The 21,313-nt window shown below is 41.1% G+C and overlaps 1 protein-coding gene, 1 long non-coding RNA gene and 2 other non-coding genes across 7 annotated transcripts in view; 3 read left to right on the top strand and 1 right to left on the bottom strand.

Annotated features, from left to right (window-relative positions):
- Window positions 1-11,591: 11,591 nt before the first annotated feature.
- On the top strand, window positions 11,592-12,138 carry LOC106026788 (uncharacterized). The gene is made up of 2 exons (XR_001200366.3): window positions 11,592-11,819; window positions 12,042-12,138. It is a non-coding gene; the product is annotated as an uncharacterized LOC106026788 (long non-coding RNA).
- On the top strand, window positions 11,890-11,959 carry LOC111755658 (small nucleolar RNA SNORD104). The gene has a single exon (XR_002790212.1). It is a non-coding gene; the product is annotated as a small nucleolar RNA SNORD104 (small nucleolar RNA).
- Window positions 12,139-12,163: 25 nt separating the features above from the next.
- Window positions 12,164-12,294, top strand: LOC111755669 (small nucleolar RNA SNORA76). Its single transcript, XR_002790222.1, has one exon. It is a non-coding gene; the product is annotated as a small nucleolar RNA SNORA76 (small nucleolar RNA).
- A 1,399-nt stretch (window positions 12,295-13,693) lies between these two features.
- Tex2 (testis expressed 2) overlaps window positions 13,694-21,313 on the bottom strand; it is a 117,485-nt gene continuing 109,865 nt past the window's right edge. For 3 of the 4 annotated variants that reach the window (XM_003465840.5, XM_013148384.3, XM_013148385.3), the window contains exons 9-12: window positions 20,860-20,985; window positions 18,905-19,114; window positions 16,366-16,486; window positions 13,694-15,082 (exon numbers count right to left, since the gene is read on the bottom strand). In XM_003465840.5, the coding sequence (XP_003465888.1) occupies window positions 14,960-15,082; window positions 16,366-16,486; window positions 18,905-19,114; window positions 20,860-20,985 (580 nt within the window). In that variant the 3' untranslated portion in view covers window positions 13,694-14,959. The remainder of the gene's footprint in view (window positions 15,083-16,365; window positions 16,487-18,904; window positions 19,115-20,859; window positions 20,986-21,313) is intronic. The other variant, XM_005001975.4, reaches the window with a different exon arrangement.

The raw sequence follows: 21,313 nt of genomic DNA, 5'->3' as shown, positions 1-21,313 counted from the left end.
GTCAGAGAGAACACTGGATGACTTAGAGGGTGGCAGTGATCTTATGCCGACCCAGTCTTGCTCTGAGCTTCACAGTATCATAGGCCCATTAAGGCCTCTATTAAGACCTGTGGGCCTTGGCCTCAATTATAATTTGTGGTCCCCAACATTTCACCCTTTTTGTTTTTATAACTGCAGCAGCTGAAACAGCATACAGGCTATCATGTCCATCATAGCGACAAACATATTCTCAGGAGTTTGTGGGAGGCCCTGTCATGTCACCAGCATGGAGCCTACTGTTATCTTTTTTAGTGTCCCCATGTCATGGGTTTTGTAACCTGCACAGATCTCAGTACTTGTATGGTGTTGGGCTCTCCAGGGCCATCTCTAAGAGTGCTCACACTGAAGGGTCAGATCTCCACCATGAGGCCTAAGTGTTCCTGTCTCATGATTGCATGTTCCTGGAGGGCAGCCATAATGGCATCCATTGTCTGTTAACACATAAACATACCCTTGACCCTGTGCTATTAACTGCACTGGGCCATCCCACTTTCTGTTAGGACATCCTTTTATAGGACCTGAGTCTTAGGTGTGCTAATCAGATTTGGCCTTTTACCAATGAAGTTCTGATGGAGGGTACTTACTTTCTGCAAGTGGGTTTAAAAAGTGTAAGGTAAGGACTGGGCATTTAGCTCAGCAGCATAAGCACCTACCTGGCAAGCACTAGGTAGTGAGTTTGATCCCTTGTACCAAAACGAAGATTCTGATAACAAAAAAAAAAGGTAAAGAAATCAAGATCTAATTGTGTATGTAGAGATAACCACATTTCCCTTTTTGTTTTTGTAATTGTGTTTTAAAGCAATTTTTTTAGACATTAGAGCATGTACAATCAAAATATGAGCACAAGAATGGAGACGCAGGTTAGGAAAAAAGCCAGTTCTAAAAACTGTCCCTAAGAGACTAGAATAGCAATTGTAACCCACTGACTCAGTCTCCTCCTAGACTCTTGGTGGAGTCTGATATTTTGTCATAAGTGTCGTTAGTTTTAGCTGATTTTGCTAAACAATTTAAAGATTTTTAGCTGGGTATGATGGCACACACCTGCAAACCCAGCACTGAGTGGTCTGAGATAGAAGGATCACCCCAAGTTTGAGGCCAGCCTGGGCTACATGAGTTCAAGTCCACCCTGAACTACAGAGTAAGACCCTGTTTCAAAAAACCCCAATCTTTTTAAAATTTTTTTTTTTTACCCATAACAGTAGTTAGCTACCAAAGCTGGAAACTAGCAGAAGGGGTCAGTGATTGGATTCCCTTTTTATATCTACCTTATTATTATGGCACTGTTTTATATATCTTTTGTTCATAATTTTCTGCTGGGTGTTGAAGTCCAAGATAGAGACGTGTGTTAATCAAAATTAGCCTCTTGCTGTCTACCAAGGTCAGTTAAGTCTTCTTAGGCATTTCTTTAGAAACATGCATAAAGCCTCTGAGCTCCTTTGTCAGGGCCGGCCATCTGGATGGATCAGGGCCTTTGTTGACCATGATGCTTTCTGTAAAAGCATGGGAGACGTTTTCCTCTTGGTGACCCTTCTTTGGCACACTGTACACTTGTTGATTCCTGTCCTCTGGGGTCCAGCAATCTCCCTGTCAGGAGATTTGGCGACTCAAAGTTGTAGGATCACGTAGAAGAGATTCCCTCATGTTCTGTATCCTCATTGACCTCGGAGGGCCAGGGCCAAAATATTTGCTGCCCTCTCGGTCCAGTTATCATCTAGTTCTGGTCTCTAAACTTTAGTTGTTGAACAGTCCAAAAAGGTTAAAACAAGAAAAAAAAACTTGTTAGCTCAAACAAAACAGTTGTAAATACGGTAACTAGCTACAAATTAGACAGATAGACAGACAGTCAAATACATATAAGACAATTAATTTATAAAACCAGAGTACATTCAGATGTATTTAGTCAAACTGAAGTATAATAATTTTTTTTACAGTTTTTATGTTTGTAACTATAAACAGACTAGTTAAAACTTTTTGTAGGTCAATTAACAGAAATCTTTTATAATAAGAATTAGAAGAAATAAAACCCTTCTTATAGTATTTTTAATTTTGTTTTTTAAAGAGAATAAACCAAACAAAATGAAATAGAATAAAGCCAATTAGGGCCAGGAGTATAGCTCAGTGGCACAAGTGCCTGCCTGGCAAGCTCGAGGTTGTAAGTTTGATCCCTGGTACCAAAAATAAATAAATATATAAAAATAAAGCAAATAAAAACACTACCATAAGACACAATAAAATCGAACAGAATAAAACCAATCAAACTAAAACAATGAAAGTGATACAGGACTTCAAGATAAGAGGAAATCAACAATGGATACCATAATATATCTTGTTATCTTCAAAATAGCTGCCCATACCACCATACATAATAGAATCTACAAAAAAGAATGAAACCAAACCAAACAATGAAAATAACACAGGACTCAAAGTGAGGTAACAATGTCCACCACAGAAGGAATAAACACTTTCACTCATAATACTGTTTAAAATTTTATTTTGTCTTAAGAATTTTGGAGAGAAAAAAAAAAAAAAAAAGAACTTGGCACCCCCATGCCCTCTTTTTTTTTTTTTTTTTTTTTTTCTTTTTTCCAGTACTGGGGATCGAACTCACAACCATCTCACCACCTGCTTGCAAGGCAGGTGCTTATGCCACTGAGCTAAATCCTCAGCCCCCATGCCTACTTTCTTCACTTAGCCTCTGGCTCAGCCTCTTCTATACTTTCTCTTACCAACTCAGACCTTCTTTTTGTTTTAACAGCATTTGTGGGGTCCCCTCTTTGAGACTTAAACTAGCTTGGGTTAACACTGATCTTCTATGAGATTTGTTTATTACATCTTAACAAGCTTTTAGCTGATTTTTAAGCTCTTTTGTGGCCTTGACCACTTGAAGGGCCTGTTTGTAACCTTTTTTTGTATTTTTTTAATTTGTATTTTTAAAAGCCAACTGAAGCACAATAATTCTGGCCCCTTGTGAACGAGGGAGCTGTCTGTGAGATGCCTCCTGTGAAGCTGGGGCTACAGGCCCATGCCACCATCTCAAGCTTAACCAGGGAAAGGAGAGGGCAAAGCCACCTCTGTTACGTGGCTCCACCACTGGCCTGCCAGTGCTGCTGCAACAGAGGCAGTGGCTGTGCATTCGGGGAAGTCAGTGGCTGGGTGCAGGCAAGGGCACAGGAAGGGCACGGCTGCCTGGCAGCCCAAGCAGCCTGAGCTGTGACATGCAGCCTGGATGCAGTCTGTGCCTCCTGCCTTGACTGGCATGATGTTTTCACAAAGCAGGCATTCGGGCTTCTCACAACCCTCTCAGCATCTCAAACTCACCACCTTGGCCTTGCTAGCACATATACCAGCCTCTACAACTTGTGGAGGTGCAGGCTGTGGAGTTTCTCTGTCAATCTAATCCAACTCTGGGTCCCCCCAGCGGCTGAGGTGCAGTGGGCAGTTTTTCTTTTCATTAAACTTTTCTCTCTTGTCCTTCTCTGAAACAGAAACTTTGTGGTACTAGTACTTAGCAGAACTAAAACAGATTTTATCAGGCCCCAAGCTGAAAAGTTCTCAGGAGAAACAATTTCTCGTTTGCTATGAGCTCTCTTTAAATTTTCTCTCACCATACGACAATTTTGAATATTCAAGGTTCCCACTAGGAGAAACCACATATTTATTTAACAATTTCCCATAACATTTTTATGAGCTCATAGGTGCTGACTTGAGCTCTGGCTTGCTTCAACAACATACACAACAAGGGTGCAAATTCTGCCCCATTTCCCCAGCTAACTGAAAACTTTCTGTGGCACCAAGTATCTTTCACTCAGACCTCTCTGAATGTGTCCTGCAGAGTCCTCTCACCATCTCATCCTCTGCCTCTCCCCCTCAGAGGAGTTTTTCTTCCCACATCTCAATTTAGGTGTTCCTTGTTTGGGCGCCAGCCTGGGCTACAGGGTGAGTTTAAGACCAGGCTGAACTACATAAGAGATCCGCTCTTAAAAACAAAAAACAAGCAAACAAACAAAAAAAAAAAATCTAGGTGTGAGAAGTCTGAAGAAAAATAGGCCTCAGAAGGAAAAGGAACTGTAACTTTGCTTAAAATTAATTAACTCTTGAAGGTACAGTTTTCTCACAAAGCTTAAACTTTCTCAAAATTATCCAGTTTCCCTGTTTCCTTTTCCTTTCTATCTATCTTTATTTCTTCTATCCTACCTCAGTATGGAAGTATGATAATTTGCAAATCTGTTTCCCCATTAAAGAGCATTTGAATGCTGCCAGTTTGGGCAGGATTGTGAACAATGTTTCTATAGACATTTATGTATGGGATTTTGTGTGAATTTCTCTCAGGTACTCAAGGACTGTTTGGTCACATGGTAAGTTGGTGTTTAACTTTTTAAGAAAAAAATCTACTTTAAGGAAGACTATCTGAGAATTTTGGTGTCCAGACACTAAAATATAGCAACATGAGGAAGAGAAAAAGCAGTGAAGTGGGTGGTTAGGAACCAATAAGGATCTGATGTGAGAACTGAAGCCCACAGGGAAAGCAAAGGGAGAGATTTCTTTCTTTTATTTTTTAATTAAAAAAAAAATTTTTTTTTGTCTTTTTCCTTTTTATTGGTACTGGGGATCAAACTCACAACTGCCTGCTTGCAAGGCAGGCGCTTATGCTGCTGAGCTAAATCCCCAGCCCCAAAGGGAGAGATTTCAAGGAAGAAGCAGGAGGAGAAAGAGAAGGAGGGGAAGAAGGAGAGGAAGAAGGAAGAGGAGGAGAGGGAAGAGAAGGAGAGGGAGAAAGAAGAGGAAGAGAAGGAGGAGGAGGAGGAGGGGGAGAGGGAGAAGAAGGTGGCACATGGCACATTCCCGCTGACTCACTGCTTGCCCAAACCTGTGATGCACAGTGAAAACTGGTGACCCCAGAGACCTCTATGGAGAAATGCACCAGTAGAACCAAGCAGTGTATGCAGCAGACTGAAGTGGCTGGTGAGTTATTCAGATTTAGACACGCCCATGGAGGACCCATCAGTAAGCATCTTAGAGAGGGACAAACTGAGCCTGGAATTCAGAGAAGCTGTGGGCTGGCTCCATCCAGTGGTTCCCCATCAGGGTGAGGCAGAGCTGAGTTCAAGCCAGCAGAAAGCTGAGGCATAGAGAGTCTTGCAGGTTGAACAATCAAGTTTCAGCCTTATAGCCAGAAACCAGGCTGAACTGCAGTGAAACTAAATGTGTAGGCCTGCTGGAATCACCCGCTATCCTGCTGTAAATCTGAGGCTGGCTTGCTGGGACTAATCGACCTGATCTGGACTCAGTCTGCCCACTTCATCTACCAGTGACAGCAGAGACACTTTGAAGTGAACATTTTCTAATTGTTATATTTTTGTTTTAATTTCTGGATTGTTTCTTGTTGTTTTTATATGACTGTGAATATTATTTCTAATTTTTTTTTGTTGTTTTGTTCTTGTATTTCTTCCTTTTTTCCTGCTTGTCTTCTTCACTAGTTTTCCAAAGTTTGCATAATCTTCCTTTGCCCTCCAACCTTGCTTCTAATCTTTCTCTTCTTCTATGTTTTTCTTCTAACCACTTTTACATTTTTTCCCTGAAGGGGGAAATTTACAGACTGAGGGGCTATTTACTGTATACAATTTCTGGTTTGTTTTACGTTTTGTCATATAATGACAAATCTAGTTCATGTGGTTAAAGCTAGCAAAGGAAAAGTTACCACAATTTGTTATTTTCTGTGCTTAATGCTGTTGTTATTGTTGATTGTCTAACTTTATCCAAGTTGATATAATTGTTCTAATCTCTTATGCATATGTCAAGACTGAGATTGCCTAAGGATCATAAAAAATTCTATAGGCTAGCGCCAAAGAATCAGTAACAAGGCCAAATAGGCAGCAAATTCTCATAAATTTAATAATAAATTGAAGAGGTAGGATCTTGTAACAGACTCAAAACTCAAAAGCCAGCTACACCTGAAAGACATCTCTGAGAAGTAGTCATTTCCTCAGGGTTCTAGTACTAGTAATAAAGCTACTTGCCATAAGCAATTTACAAGCATCAACCCAGGAAATAAACTAAAAAAATACAAAATGAGAAGACAATTAAACATGATGCAACCCTAGACTTTCAGCTCACCAAAGGTAAACCTCGGAGGCAGTGAAGTGGAATAATTTACAAGCTACCCGCCTGGACTCTCTGAAGGGATAACAGTGGAAGTATCAAAGCAGATGAATGAAACTCTAGAAAAATCAAAACTAATTTCTCAAATAACTACAGAGATGGTGACCATAATAAAAGACACAGTTAGTGACTCTAGAGCAGATACAGATAAAAATAAAAGAGCTTAGGAAAATGATAGAAACCATGGATGTCCAATACAGGAAAGAAATGGATTCCATCAAACAGATTCAAAATTAAAATTAAAATTAAAAATTAAAAATTCCATTGAAAGTATATGCAGCAGAATGAGCCAATGTGAGAGCAGAATGTCAGATATAAAAGACAGGATTGCAGTTAGCAATTATAAAAAAATTTTCTTTTTGTCTTTTTGAGACGGGGTCTCGCTATGCAGTTCAGGCTGGCCTTGAGCTCACTTTGTAGCCCAGGTTGGTCTCAAACTCACAACAATCCTCCTGCCTCAGCCTCCTGAGTGCTGCGATTATAGGCATGAGCTACCAGATCCAGCTCAAAAAGAAATATTTCTTAAAAATAACAAAGAATTATGAAAAACCAATCCAACTGCTGATAGATGATACAAAGAAGAATAACATAAGATTGATTTGCATCAATAAAAAAGCAGGAGATAGTGACAGAAAAGATCTGTTTACAGAAGTAATGGCAGGAAACTTCTCAAGCAGGGGAAAAGAATTTGACACAGAGATAAATGAGGCATATAGAACTCCAATTATCTGTGATCAAAAAAATCTACACTAAGAGATAATAGTCAAGATTCCAGAAATTCAACACAAGAACAGAATACTAAAAGCTGTTAAAGAAAAAGCAAAGCATCTATAAAGGAAAGTTCATCAGAATCACAGCAGACTTTACAACACAAGCCCTAAAACAAGACAATCTCCAATGTACAGGACCACCTAGATGATTTTCCTTGAATAAAGAGCATTTACCTCCATTTTGGCTAAACCTAAATCTATCTCCATGTACTGATACATACAGAGCTTGCTAAGCCATTTCTTTATCCTTCTATTGGCTTTAAGTAATGTAAATAGGGCTGGCTGAGGTGCCGATGCATAATCTTTGAAGCTGGGTGACAGTTGCTGTTTCCCTGCCCCAGGACTCCCCCAAAACATGACTGAGCCAGGTGGGATGAAGAGCCACCACTCCATACTGCCAACTGTGATCAAGCCTTGAGTTAAGAGGCTATGACTGGGGCTGGGGATTTAGCTCAGTGGCATAAGTGCGTGCCTTGCAAGCAGGCAGTTGTGAGTTCAATCCCCGTTACCAATAAAAAAGAAAAAGACAAAAAAAAAAAAAAAAAGAAAAAGAGGCTATGACGTCCCAGGGAAGAAAAATTTACGTCTCAGAACTGAAGCACTGACCCCAAAACATTAGAAGCTACCTCAATTGTGTTATGCAAATTAGTTTTTCTGCATATTGCACAGATGCTTTTAGACCTCCTCCCTAGCCCAGCTCACAGTACTCACAGATTTCCCACAAAGCTCACAGTCACTCATCCTCAAGCCACTCCTTTCTTTATGAATTAATAAAATCTTGGTTGGGCCCTGGGTCAAGGCCTTTGTTCTGATGAGCTTTCATCCTGGCCAGACTTAGGACCCCTTGGCACCCCACAACTATAAATATGTCTTAGTGTCTTTATTCTCATGCTGGGTTGCACTGGAAGTAGTAGATTAAAAAAAACTTATTGGAGTTCCAGTAATTTATCCATGGGATTACAAATATAAACTTCCTGGATTGAGATGAGGACCAGGAGTTCTCTATACCTCAACTCAGACTGATATATACCCAACAAAACTGTCTTTCAAGTTGATTGAAAAATAAGATACTTCCGAGACTTCCGGGAGAACATGGCAGATAGATAGCAGCAGCTACGGAGGCTCTCTGAGATACCCCGCTTAAAATCCAGGAATGGTGTGGTACACTCACCAGAAAAAACAAATAGCTTGTTTAATAAATGGTGCTGGAAAATCTGGGTTTTCACTTGCTGGAAAACTAAAACTACACCCATGTCTATCACCATGCACTAAACTAAAATAAAAATTGATCACTAAGACTGCTGGAAGTTAGAATAGGTAGAACTCTTGAAAACATTGGTGAAGGCAAAGATTGTGGATAAAACCCTGATCATACATGAAATATCACAAAAAAAATCAACAAAAGGGACCTCATCTTACTCAAAAGCTTTTGCACAGCAATAGAAACCATCAACACAGTGAAAAGACAACTGACAATGAAGGAAAAAATATTTGCCAGCTGTTCTTCAGACAAAGGGCCAATTTTTAGAATATATAAAGAAAAATCAGACCCCTCTGAAATGTAAAGACCCAATTCAAAAATGGCAATATGAAATAGACACTTCTTAGATCAAGCAGTAGCAATGGCAAATACATATATGAAAAAATGTTCAACAACATAGTCATTTAAAACAATGCTGAGATTTCATCTCACTCCAGAAAGGATGGCCATTATCAAGCAGTCAACCAATAATAAATGCAGGTGGGGGAAAAAAGGAACTCTTCTCTACTTGGTGGGAGTGCAGACTGGGTGCAACCACTGTGGAAGTCAGTGTGGTTATTCCTCAAAAAACTCAGATTAGAGAAACCAGTCTTTCCTCTTCTAAATATGTTCCCAAAAGAATTAAAAGCCCCATGTCACAGCATTATATGAACACTCATGTTTATAGTGCCACAGTTTATAATAGCTAAATTTTGGAAACAGTCTAAATGCCGTCAACTGGTGAATGGATAAGGAAGATGTGGTTATTTTATACAATGGAGTACTACTCTACCAGAAAGAAGGATAAGCTTGATACATTTCTAGGTAAATGGATACACCTTGATATCCTACTCTTATGTGAAATAAATTGGATACACATGTTTAAATATTGCATTGATTCTCAGTGTGAGAGACCAAAAGTGTATATAAGGACCAACATGTGTAAAAGATATTGAGAAATGTGTAGAAAATGTTCAAATGAGAAGGGGAACAAGGGAGGGAGAGGAAAGAAAAGAAGGCCCAAGGAAAAGAAAAGAGAGTAACAGGAAAAAAAAAAACAGGCACTGAACTTTTATAAGTAAGAAGAGGAAGAGAAATTGAATGGAGAGGAGGGGAATGAGAAAAAAAGAAGCAAGATATATCATGTACAGGGACAAATTTCCTATAATGAATGTTATATGTATCTCAAGTGTATCAATAAAAGTTTTAAAATACACACACACACACACACACACACACACACACACACACACACGAAGAAACAATCTAATATCTAGAGCTAGGAGTGGTGATAAACACCTGTCATCCCAGCATTTGGGAGGATGAATCAGGATTGCGTCAAATTTGAGGCCAGCCTGGGCTATCTAGGAACTCATGGCCAGCCTCAACTATGTAGTGAAAACTTGTCTCCAAAAACCAACCAAACATAATAAATCAAAGCCCTTACTGCTCTGCATCCTCACCAGCTTTCGGTATTTGTAGTTATTTTTTTTTTCTTTATTTTTTGGTACCAGGGATCAAACTCACAACCTCACAACTGGCAGGCAGGCACTTATGCTGCTGAGCTAAATCCCCGGTTCCAGCGTTTGGTATTTAAAGCATAATAATATCACTGTAAATCACATACTTCTATTCACATATATAATACCCAAAATATTTTGACAATGAAATTATAACAAAGGGGCTGGGGATTTAGCTCAGCGGCATAAGCGCCTGCCTTGCAAGCAGGCAGTCGTGAGTTCGATCCCTGGTACCGATAAAAAGGAAAAAGACCAAAAAAAAATTATAACAAAGGCTATTAATTCATATTTTATATATTTATGCATGACACTGAAAATATCTTCATTTCAAAAATTTGTGGAAGATTTATAAAAGTTGATTATACTTTAGCTCACAATGGGAAAACTTCAATGTTTCCCAAACTACAAACTATATCACAATGTAAAATATGTTGAAATAACAGTTTAAACAGCAATAAAAATAAACTTATCTCAAAGATATTAAATACTGGTTAAAATAATTGCGTTTTGCTTTGGATTCAAGCAGACGATTTAAACAAAAAAAAAATTTTTTTTTTTGTCTTTTTTGAGAGGGGTCTCACTATACAGTTCAGGCTGGCCTCGAACTTGCAACGGAGGATTTTTAAAATTTAAAGACTATGTAAAAACTAATGAAAATAAGAACCTTAGTACTACCTCTTAGGCTGAAATGCTTTAATTACTACAAAAATGAGACTCTCTCTCTCTCTCTCTCTTTCTTTTTTGTACTGGACAGTGAACCTATAACCTTCAGTATGCTAGGGCAACTCTCTACCCATAACTCACCACAAGTCAGGTAACTTTCTCTTAAGAAAAAGCAAAACATCATGGAAGGAAAACACAAGAAGGAAGTAACAAAATCAAGGATTGTGACTATTCCTTCTCCAGTTTAAAATCAGCTCTTTAAGAGAGCAGGCTATCTGTAAATCCAGGGAAAAGCACACCACTGGGCTCAAAAAAAGCTCGACACACTCTGGAACGTTCTTTTAGCTTTCGACAAGTTAGTTCTTCTCTCCTTCAGGTTTCCACGGTAGGCTATTTCTCTCTCTTTTGTAGCATTTATTAGAATATTGAAATCACAGACTTTTCACATCATCACAGCCCTTTAAAACAAAAGCTTTACCATTTTGAGTGGGGATGTAGCTCAGCGGCTCAGCGCCTGCCTGGCAAGTATTTGATTTCTGATAACAAAAAAAATTCAAAGAAGGAAAAAACAAACAAACAAAAAAACAACAACCTGGGGGCTGGAGATTTAGCTCAGCAGCATAAACGCCTGCCTTGCAAGCAGGCAGTCGTGAGTTCGATCCCCGGTACCGATAAAAAGGAAAAAGACAAAAAAAAAAAAAAAAACAACCACGACCCCCCCCCCCCCACACACATACAAAGGTTTACCACAAGTGACAGTAACTTTGCTATGCTTCATAATTTGAGGCGGGGTGAGGATAGGTCGGTTTATTTCCTTTTCTTTTTCTTTTTTTTTTTTTTTGAGATAGGGTCTCGCTAGGTAATCTGGGATGGCCTCAAATTTATACTGATCTTCCTGCCTCAGTTTTCCTGAGTGCTAGGATTATGGGCGTGCGCCACCACGCTCGGCTATCAGTCTACTTTGTAATAGTTTAAACTCGCTCATTACTGGTTACTTTGAACCTAGGGCGGTTTTGTTTACATTCTGAAATCCTAGTCTAGCAGGTGGCAGAGTATGTCATAAAAATTAGGCTTTGTCTCCCATTTTCCAAAGTTTTCTTTTGTGTAACGTAGATAGATGCGCTAATTACAAGATTAATGATTAAATCGTACGAAGAAATTAGGAAGAATTGAGAAGTCCGGCTACTCTTAATAAGGCTCTTCCGGCCTTTCCTAGTCCCATCTCTATGGTTGAAGTGCGACCGCTCTATACTTTTGGAGGCTTTAGCGAGCACGGCCAATCATTAGGTCAGTATTGCAGCCTATAGTTGGAAGTTTCGCTTACTATTGGATAATAGCAGTAAAGCCCGCCCCACTACTTCCGTTATACTCCTTTAAGTGGAATCCGCGTTGGGACCACTGCCTTTTGGCGACGGCGGACACTGGAAGGTGAGGCGTGCTGTGTTGCTGAGTGGGAAGGCTGGCCTGCCCCGGGAGTGGGCTGGGAGGCAGTTGGCTGGCCGTGATGACATTCCAATTAAAGCACGTGTTAGACTGCTGACAAGGGTGATGCGAACTGGAGTCTGAGCCGGTTGTCGGGTTCACTGAGGGGAGGAGACGGGCCGGGAGGCCCACACTCGCTGACATACAGTATGCTTTCGTTTTTTGCAGATCCAGCCATGCCAAGGACGTCCCTTCTCCTTGTCTAAAGCGTGTTTCGAGCTGTTTCTCCCCACTCCAAATCCCTCAATAAAGTGATTCGGCCCCAGCTTGTCGTCTGTGTGGTTGCTGACGCGCTGCCTTTGAGCCCCCGTGCGCCTGTGTGTGGCGCCGGGGGTCAAGCTGCGGCGCCAGAGAAGGTGCTCGCGCATAACTGGGGCCGCCTGCCGTTCGCCGACGGCCCTTTTAACCGCGAGCTACACGGCCGCCACCCGGCTGCTGGGGAAACCAGCACTTTTACCGGGCTAAATGCATACAGCGGTGCCTAGTGAGTGCCCCGCCTCTGCGCCCGTACGCTGTACCTCCCCAGGTTGTCTGCCAAGTCTGCAGCTGCCGTGCTGGCGGAATACAGGAGATGTACGTGTTACGCGCGATATGGGATGGGCAGGTCAGACAGCAGCGGGATTAGACGAGAACTGGCTTGGGGCTGGAGCTGGGTATGGGTTTAAGTTCTGGTCAAGGCGTAGTTAGGCATACAAGTAAACTTCTCAGGTAACCGTGACCACCATGGACTTTGAGATGAGCTGTCCAGTTAGCTTAACTGCATAGTTACAGGACGGCTGTGAAGTGACGTTTGAGGGACAACTTTTACAGTTGGCTTTACGCGAATGTTCACCTATGTTGAGGGTTAAGGGTGCACAAGTGAAGAATATTTGACGCGTGGATATTAAATAAATGCCCCAGATTAAAATTATGACTGGAAATAAGAGTATGGGTTTCAGCTCTGGAGCACAATTACCCGGGTTGCAATTAGGTTAAGGTTATCTGAACTTGGTTATTTAGATGTAGACTGAAATGGCACCTGCCTTACGTTAATGCCATTCTTAACCATAGGCGTAGGTGGCACTGTGACACTATGGATCAAACCAAGAATCACTGCTAAATCTCAACAATTTAGTAAGCTAAAGCTTTAGAGAAGGGTGAGTCAACCTAATGACAAAGTCCCCTCTTTGCCAAAAGCAACATGTCAACCTATGTTCTTGTTAGCGTTATGCTCTAACCTTTATAAAAGGTGGCATGTTACTGTCATTTTTTAAAAATCTTGTGTTTTTGAGGTGAGATCTCGCTATGTAGGCCTTGTACTGGGCTATCCTACCTCCCTGAGTGCTGGGATTAAAGGCCCACACCATTGTACCTGGCATCTGTTCTGTTCTCACTTTAACACTTCTGTTAAATACTCAATTGCAGAGTGGCCAAGTACCAGCCAATTAGATCTGTTTTGTTGTAACAAAAGTCTTTTACACTTAGAAGGACTGGTCTTTTGGCAAGCTGAACACAGAGATAAATGCTCTTACTGGCAGGTGAAGGCCAAGTGCTCTGCATCCACTATTCTGTCCTTGTCTAACAGGATTTTGTAGAAATAACTTAGATGCTTATCTAGTATTTGACCGGAGATAATTATTTTGTGAAACAATGCAAGCAATTCTTCTAAGTCCCCACTACTATTTCGATTAAGTGCAGCAGGGTGCAGTTGTGTAATCCACAGCAGTGCATCTAGTCCTTTGCCTTTAGTTACTGCACAGTGAGGAACAGTGAACGAGACATGCGGACTCCTGTCAGGCAAATCGGCCCACACGATGAGAAATTAGAACAATACACCGATGGCGTGGTCAAGTAATTTAAGTCAAATGTTTTAATGGTGCAATTAAAATAAGGGCTCAAATATATCTTTTTAATATATTAATTTCTTTAAAGACAGGCAAGGTGCTTTTTAAAAAAAAAAAAAAATCACTATTCGCTTTGTCCACAGATGTAACTTACCAAGTTACCCAAGGTAATTTTGATATTCAATGCAGCTTTAAACAATAAAAAATTGTATTTACTTCTCAAAGCAAATTATACAAGTAGAGAGTCCCCAAACTTGTAAACTAAACATTCTGACACAAATGCACAAAATTAAGTTGGCAACATTACAGGAAAGTCACATGTACTTGGAGCTATGTAGTGTCTAGTGGGAAGCAAACCTCTGGTCTTGACTCAAAATCAGCTACCAGTTGAGCGGTTCTTTTTTGGCTATCAGGAAAGAAAACCGCCCACAACTTTTCCAAACCACAGAGGATTCCCCTTCGTATTTGAAGCTTTCTAGAGCACACAGAAATCTGGGTCTTGGGACTCATATTTGTCATTGTCATATATGCTTGTGTCTCAGGAAAGCAATCAGGATTAAAGGCAGGATGATTGTGCCTCAATGGTAAGACTTGGGATGGTTTGATCTCATGACTTTGCCTAATGTTCACATGAATCCCACTGCCTCCACCCCAGCTGAAAGTTGTGTGTGTTCTATGGCAACTTGCTTCCAAATGCACAACTTAATATGAAAAAAAATAAGTTGCTATGTGTATCTCTTTTACCACCATTGCAATAGCTCACAGAATTCCATTTCCCATACACATTACCACATTGACATTCTTGGAGCATGGAGGACTGCAATCGTTTACAAAGTGGAGAGTGAAAAAAATTTCCATTATGCACCAGCTGCCTGAGGAAAAGCTTTGGATGAGTCCAGGAGGTGAGGGGAAGTCTTCCAGTTGTACAGCTTCACTCTGACTGTGCTTGTTTGCTGTCACAAAAACTGGTAGACTTTAAAAAGCCACGATGTGAATCACGTGTAACTTCTGGGTCCACTTTGATGATTCTTCAGTTTCCTTTGCCAAGTCCAAGCTTTGCAGCAGGCAATACAAACACCTGTCACTGGAAGCAGGGAATGACACCTCACAGTGGAATGGGCACCAGCAGGCAGAGGGCAGAAGCAGTCTTAAAGAGACAGTAGCTGTGGCACAAGTAAAGGGCAATGCCACAGCACAGATGGTAGCCAGGAACCCCATATGTTGACCTAGGTCTCAATACAGGGAACATCCAATCTTCACCCATTACAGCGGATCAGCAGCCTCCACCGGTGGGTCTTTCAGGAGGCAGGAAGTAGAGCGAGGGTCCATGGCTGAGTGCATTATAGGGATATAAACATCATCCATATTTGGCATGACAAAAACTTTCTGCGGGGAGATATTAAAGAACAGCCATGTGGGAGAATGTCAGTTTATCACCCTTTTTTTTTTGGGTTCTAATTATAATTTCAGACTTTGGATAGATTTTTAAGAATACAAATTTTTCTTGTATATTGCTCCACTGTAATTTTTGTTTTCCCTCTCTGTAATTTAAAGAGTTGAGGAATCACTAGTGCACAAATACAAAATGTAATATATCAGTTCCAAAACAGAACTCTGATTTTCTGTACATCCATAAAATTATAAGTGATTATCAACATTAAAAGAACTGTTTTAACTACTGACAGTATTTGCAAATTATTATGCCCAGAACACATTTCAACTGAATTTATGTTTGTAAATCTCAGGGAAAAAAAAAATGATTTTTTTTGGGATAGGATGTTATATAGCCCAGGCTGACATGGAACTTGCAATGATCCTGCAGCTTCAGCTTCCTGAGTGCTGAGGTTACAGATGTCCACCACCATGTCTGGCAAGATGGCAAGACCATCTTTTTAAAAAGCCAAAATGGAAACACTGAGGCAGGAGGATCTTCACAAGTTCACAGCCAGCCTGAGCTAGAGTGAGCTCAAACCCTGACTGCACTGCACAGCAAGACTCTATATCTCACCCAAAAACAAACCGCACGAAGCATGCCTGGAGAAGGCTGTATGAGAGGTCCATGATCTGGGTTAGTAAACTCCCAGACTCTACTAGAAGGTATATGGGGAGGCCCGGTTTATGCTGAAGTCGTAGGGCAGTGGTGGTGAACCTATGGCAGAGTGCTGCAGTGAGTGGGCTGTCAGTGTCACTGAAAGTGCTAAGAGGTTCACCATCACTGTCCCAGGGTATTTGGGCGATGGTCTACAGAAGAGTTTCCATGAATGTATGTTGAACTAAAAAAGCAAGAAGAATAGCACACAAGGATAGGAAGCAATGTCCTTAACTGTAGACGGGGTGCAGCTGAGCAAGCCCATTCTAGTTACACACGGCACGAAACACAGCCAGAGAGGCCCAGCAGCCTGACTGGTATGAAGCCTTATCATTTTGCTCCTTGATCCACCTGTGGGTTTCCTCTGAAGACTACATAGTAATACTCTATGCGGGACCTTTGAAACCTTACCTGACATTTTACCTCCATGTTAGAGCATGTGTGTCTTTCTGGGGTGAAGGTGAATGGCTTTTGTTGGATTCTCAAAAGTGGATCCTGACCCAGATGAAGCTCAGGATCTCTATTTTATCCTGAGCTTTTTATACCTGGTGTGAAACACGAGATAACACTACATGTTTACCTGAAACTCTTGCTCCAGTTTCTTCTCTATCCACTCTGTCACATGAACTAAAGTCACTTCTCTCTCTCCAAGTTTTGGCCGAGCTTTCAGCTCCACATATGGTGGCTTCCGGAAGCCGTACCTTTGAGAAGACGACAATAATCATATTTAGAGCCAGAGAGGAAGTAGACAAGCATTGATGGCAAACGCTTCTCATTTACATGGGGCTTTATCACAACTTAAAATGTTACAAGTCTGAAAATCCCCTCTACAGTTAATTCGGCAAAGGAAGAATGATTTCTAAACTCCCTGTACTCCCCAGCAAATTAGACCACTTCTTGCAAACTGGAAAAGTGAGGAAGTACCCTATGGAAGGTCATTATCTGAGGATTTCTATTTTTGTTTTCCCTAAAATGATAATGATCTTTTTTCTATTTTGATAAAAGATATGCACATCACAAAAACCCAAACAAACACATATGTGATAGCACAGGCCTGTAATCCTAGGGCTCAGAAAGCTGAGGTAGAAGGATCACCCCTAGTTGGAGGCCAGCCTGAACGATATAAGACCCTGTCTCAAAACAACAACAATAAAATCATAACTTCAAAGACCTGGCTTGACTGTCATCCCTAGGAAAGGGCCAATGAATGAAGCGGGGTCAGTTTTCCTCATATTCTCCTAAGCATATGCCGACCTGCTTTTTCTTCCCACCCTCCACACTGTACTTTTATAGCTTCCCATGAGAGCTGCCTGGAACTCAGAACTGTTAGCAAAGTACCCGGATAAGACACTGAGTGCCAGCAAACTGCCTGAAACTTTAATCTGTTATAGGTCAATGTTTAAGAAACCTAGGAGAAGTGCAAAATTGCCCTAAGTGTATCTAAATGTTCTCAATATTTGTATTTATCGTGTGGTCAGGGGTACACAGCTCAGCACCTGAGCACATGCTGGGGAGCACTATCTGAGGGGCCTTTAATTTCACCGCCCGCTGGGCAGTGGCTTGTATAACTGCTAAATCTAGAAGTCTGAGGGTACAGGGAAGAAATGTATGAACTCAGTATTTATTTATTTATTTTTAGGTTTTTTTTTTTCCTGGTACTGGGGATCAAACTCATGACCCTGCTTGCAAGGCAGGAACTTACACTGCTGAGCTAAATCCCCAGCCCTGACCTCAGTATTTAAAAAAATTATATTTTAAGATTTAGAAGACTATAAAGTAGTAACAGTGGTCATTTCTAGATGGTAAGATAATGGACCTTAATTTTTTTTTCTTTCTTCCGTTTTTTTTTTATCGGTACCACGGATGGAACTCACGACTGCCTGCTTGCAAGGCAGGTGCTTTACGTCGCTGAGCTAAATCCCCGGGCCCTATGGTCCTTAATTTTTGGTCTTTTTTTCAATATCACTTTTTAAAAAATCATGAATTATTACTATAAGAAAAAAGTCTATATATAAAATTTTTTTGTTTTTGTTTTGAGAAAGGGTCTTGCTATACAGTTCAGGCTGGTGATACTCTTGTCTCAGCCCTGAGTGCTGGGATTACAGATGTGCACCACTACACTTGGCATATAAAGGTATTTTTAAGTTTTACTGGGAAACACTATTAGCACCATCAAATAGTTAAGACAGTTCAAAACTCTTTTGATTATTTCTACAAAGCCTCCGGAACGTAAAGAAATGTACAGGCAACGCTGGTTTCCCTTTGGTGGGTCACAAAACTATGTTTTTGTTATGAATATAGTTTATGACACATTAACATTTCTTATGTGATAACTATCTACTTATGCTTACTTTATGCAATATGCAATGCTAATTTTTTTCAGTGTTGGGGATAGAAGTGAGGGTTTTCTACAATGCTAGGCAAGTCTCTTACCACTGAGCTATATCCCAGCCTAATGCCAATTTAATTAGATTCATAGATAGAAATGCTGGGTTCATAATTTATTTTATTCTTGACCCTGGCTTAATTATAACTCCTCCATCAACTGCTGAAATCCTGGAGGACAGGAAGGCATATCTGCATTTTCAGTAAGTTCCCAGGTGATTCTATCATGCCGCTGGAGCTGAGAACCAACTCTTTGTGTAGATCTCCTACCACAAACACCAAAAACATGTCCATCAAGGTATAACTCTGGGAAGTCTCCCTAACTACCTGGATTCTGCCGGATGTGTAACTGAATTCCATCCATTAAGTGTGACAACCAGGCACCTCATCAGCAGGATGCTGTGAGAACAAGCCCGGCAGTGCAGGCATAACCCAGGCCAAGCGGAGATCAAGGGCACTCTACAGGTGGCAGAAGTCACTACTAGTGGAACAGTCAGTTTTGGAGAGGAAGAAGACCAAGAATAGAAACAGCTCATCCCATAGATCTCATGTACTCATCCTAACTGCCCCTGATATATGAAGATAAATCCTTAAATATGAATGAACCATTACAGAAGTATAATTTCCAACAGTAAAGAAGGTACTTTCCTTAGTGCTAAGTTAAGCAGGCTGGGATTTTTAGGGTTATGCAACAAGAGGAATCGTCTGCTGTCCCTAAAGGCCCCTCTACGCACCATACGCGGTCAGTTGGGGGTGGAGGAATGTTGACCGCCAGGGTTCCTCGACATTCTTGTACTTCAACAGTTAGCAGCAGGGGTGTATTGGAGACTTCTTCAATCTTCTTTTTAATAAACTCTGTCTCTGTTGCTTTTTGGAAGTATTTTGATTTGGTAATTTTATCAACGAACCTCATAATTTTACTTGTTCGATGACCTCCAACATACCTTAAAATGAGGAACACAAGAAGGTGTCAGTATAAACTTAGCTCTTTCACAGACAGAAGCTCCTTGTGGCTCTAGGTGCACCTTCCTTTACAGCCCTTTCTCAACTGCTGTGTTGGCGTGGATCACCTAATTCTGAGTTGAGCTGTGTTGTGCTGTGCACTGTAGGGTTCTTAGCATCATCCCCGCCTTCTTCCACTAGATGGCACTAGCACTCCCCAGTTATGCCAAACATGTCTGTCTCCACATATGATGACCAAATTGCCCTCAGTCGAAAGCTACTACCTGAAAAAATTGCAAATGTCAGAGCTCCTGAACTGACACTGGAGGGCTAGACAAGGTCTTCATGTACAGAAGGGACCTTCCATATACTACTCAAAGACTGAATGTAAAGGTCCATGTCCTACTACTATACAGCAACCTCTCAATCTCCAATATCAAATGGCAAATCATGCTGCATGCTAGAAACACAGAACAGTGATTACCTACGTTAGGTAGCGTCCTACTGGCCTGAGTGGCAAATACTTTTCTTTCTTTCTGTGTGTGTGTGTATGTGTGTGTGTTACTGGAGATTTAACCCAGGGCCCTTTAAATTCTGAGACACTAAATTTTAAATTTTGAGACACTATATTACTCTGGGTGGGTTTGAATTTATGATCATCTTACCTCAGTGACCCAGAATGCTGGGATTACAAGTGTGCCACCTTGCCCAGAGGCAAGTACTTTTCAAAGGGCCTGGAATTCCCCTCCCTGCCTTATTTTTAGGGTTTGGAACCTCTTAAAGAAAAATGCTATGTCAAACTAAGCTGACATACTATAGGTCAAGAAAATAAACCTTTGTGTCAGGTTATATAATTCATAAGACTCACTAAGACGAGAGGATATCTGATATGAAAATCCTCTGCAGTTCCAGGCATCAGGAATAGTATGTACCTATAAATAAACACTTTTTTTTCTTCCTTCACCCCACCACCTTGGTAGTGCTGGAAATGGAACCCAGGGTCTTATGCACGCTAGGCAAGTGCCCTACCACCCGTCTACATCCTTAGCTCAAAGCAATCATTTTCAAAAAGGTCAAGCAACTAGGGTTTAAATAACACACACACTGTTTAGCACCACCTGTCCAAACGTCCGGGTTATCTTTTTCTACATGATCTCATAATTGAATGGGTTATTTTCTTACTAAAGTTTCTGAAAAACTGGCTTCTTTATAATCTTTATTTCTTTAGCTCTTTTTAAATAATTCAAAGATTCATTCCACTTATTCCACTATCCAAGTAACAGGCAAAAGAGCCCCCAAATGACTCATGATCCAAAAATATCGACTGTTATCAATATTTTCAAAATTCACCAAAACAAAAGAAACAAAAACAAGAATAAAAAACCCTCAGTTCTTCAGCTTTGTAGGAGCCAGCAACTCAAGTCAACACGGTCTCCCACTTCAGGGGCTAAGGCTTTTCTTTCCACCTGACAAGGGAGTGCCAGTGTGCAGCCAGGGCTCCTCTTCCTCCTAGGAGGACCAGGGCTGCTTTGCACAGCCTCGCCCTCCAACTTCTTTGCTATTTAATGGCAGGAGAAAGTTACGGAGTCTGGAATTAAGAAGGGACAGATATACAAATTGTTCCTCTTTGGGGCCTGTCTACTGACACTGGATATTAATGTAACAACCCTCATCCAGCATTGAAGGAGGAAGATCACATGGAAGAAAGGGAAAGGCTTTGCTTGAGCCCTGATCCACTTCTACTCACCCCTCAGCCCCTGGGAGCAGCTGTTTGTCTCCTGCACTGGGCTCTGGTGCATCATCTTCATCAGAGGAGCCGGCACTGGAAGATTCCTCATCACTGTCTGCAAGACAGTATGCCCGGGGCCTGCAACTGAACAGGGAGACAGAACAGTGACCACTGCAGCCAGTCCACTGCTTAGGAAGAGCACATGCACAATCAACCAGAAGGGGTCAAGATGGAACCTCTATGACACTCTCCTTGTCTTCAAACCATCAACAAAAAGAAGGCCCAATCTGAGAGTCCTGGTTCTTACTCAGGACATTCCAGTGCCAAGTTCCCCATCAGGACTACAGAGCACTTGGGCCCTGAAGAGTTAGCTGCCATTTGAGCATGCGTCAAAAGGACAGGTGGTGGAGTGTGATGCAGTTACATAAAATGCAGTGATTTTGTCAGTAGTACAGGGGGAAACAAGTGGGAG

Source organism: Cavia porcellus, unplaced genomic scaffold (genome assembly GCF_034190915.1).
Source record: "Cavia porcellus strain 051 isolate PalLab524CR breed Dunkin Hartley unplaced genomic scaffold, mCavPor4.1 scaffold_32, whole genome shotgun sequence".
NCBI classification, from domain to species: domain Eukaryota; kingdom Metazoa; phylum Chordata; class Mammalia; order Rodentia; family Caviidae; genus Cavia; species Cavia porcellus.
Note: the sequence above shows the minus strand (reverse complement) of the source record. Positions and strands in the feature narration are given on the sequence as shown.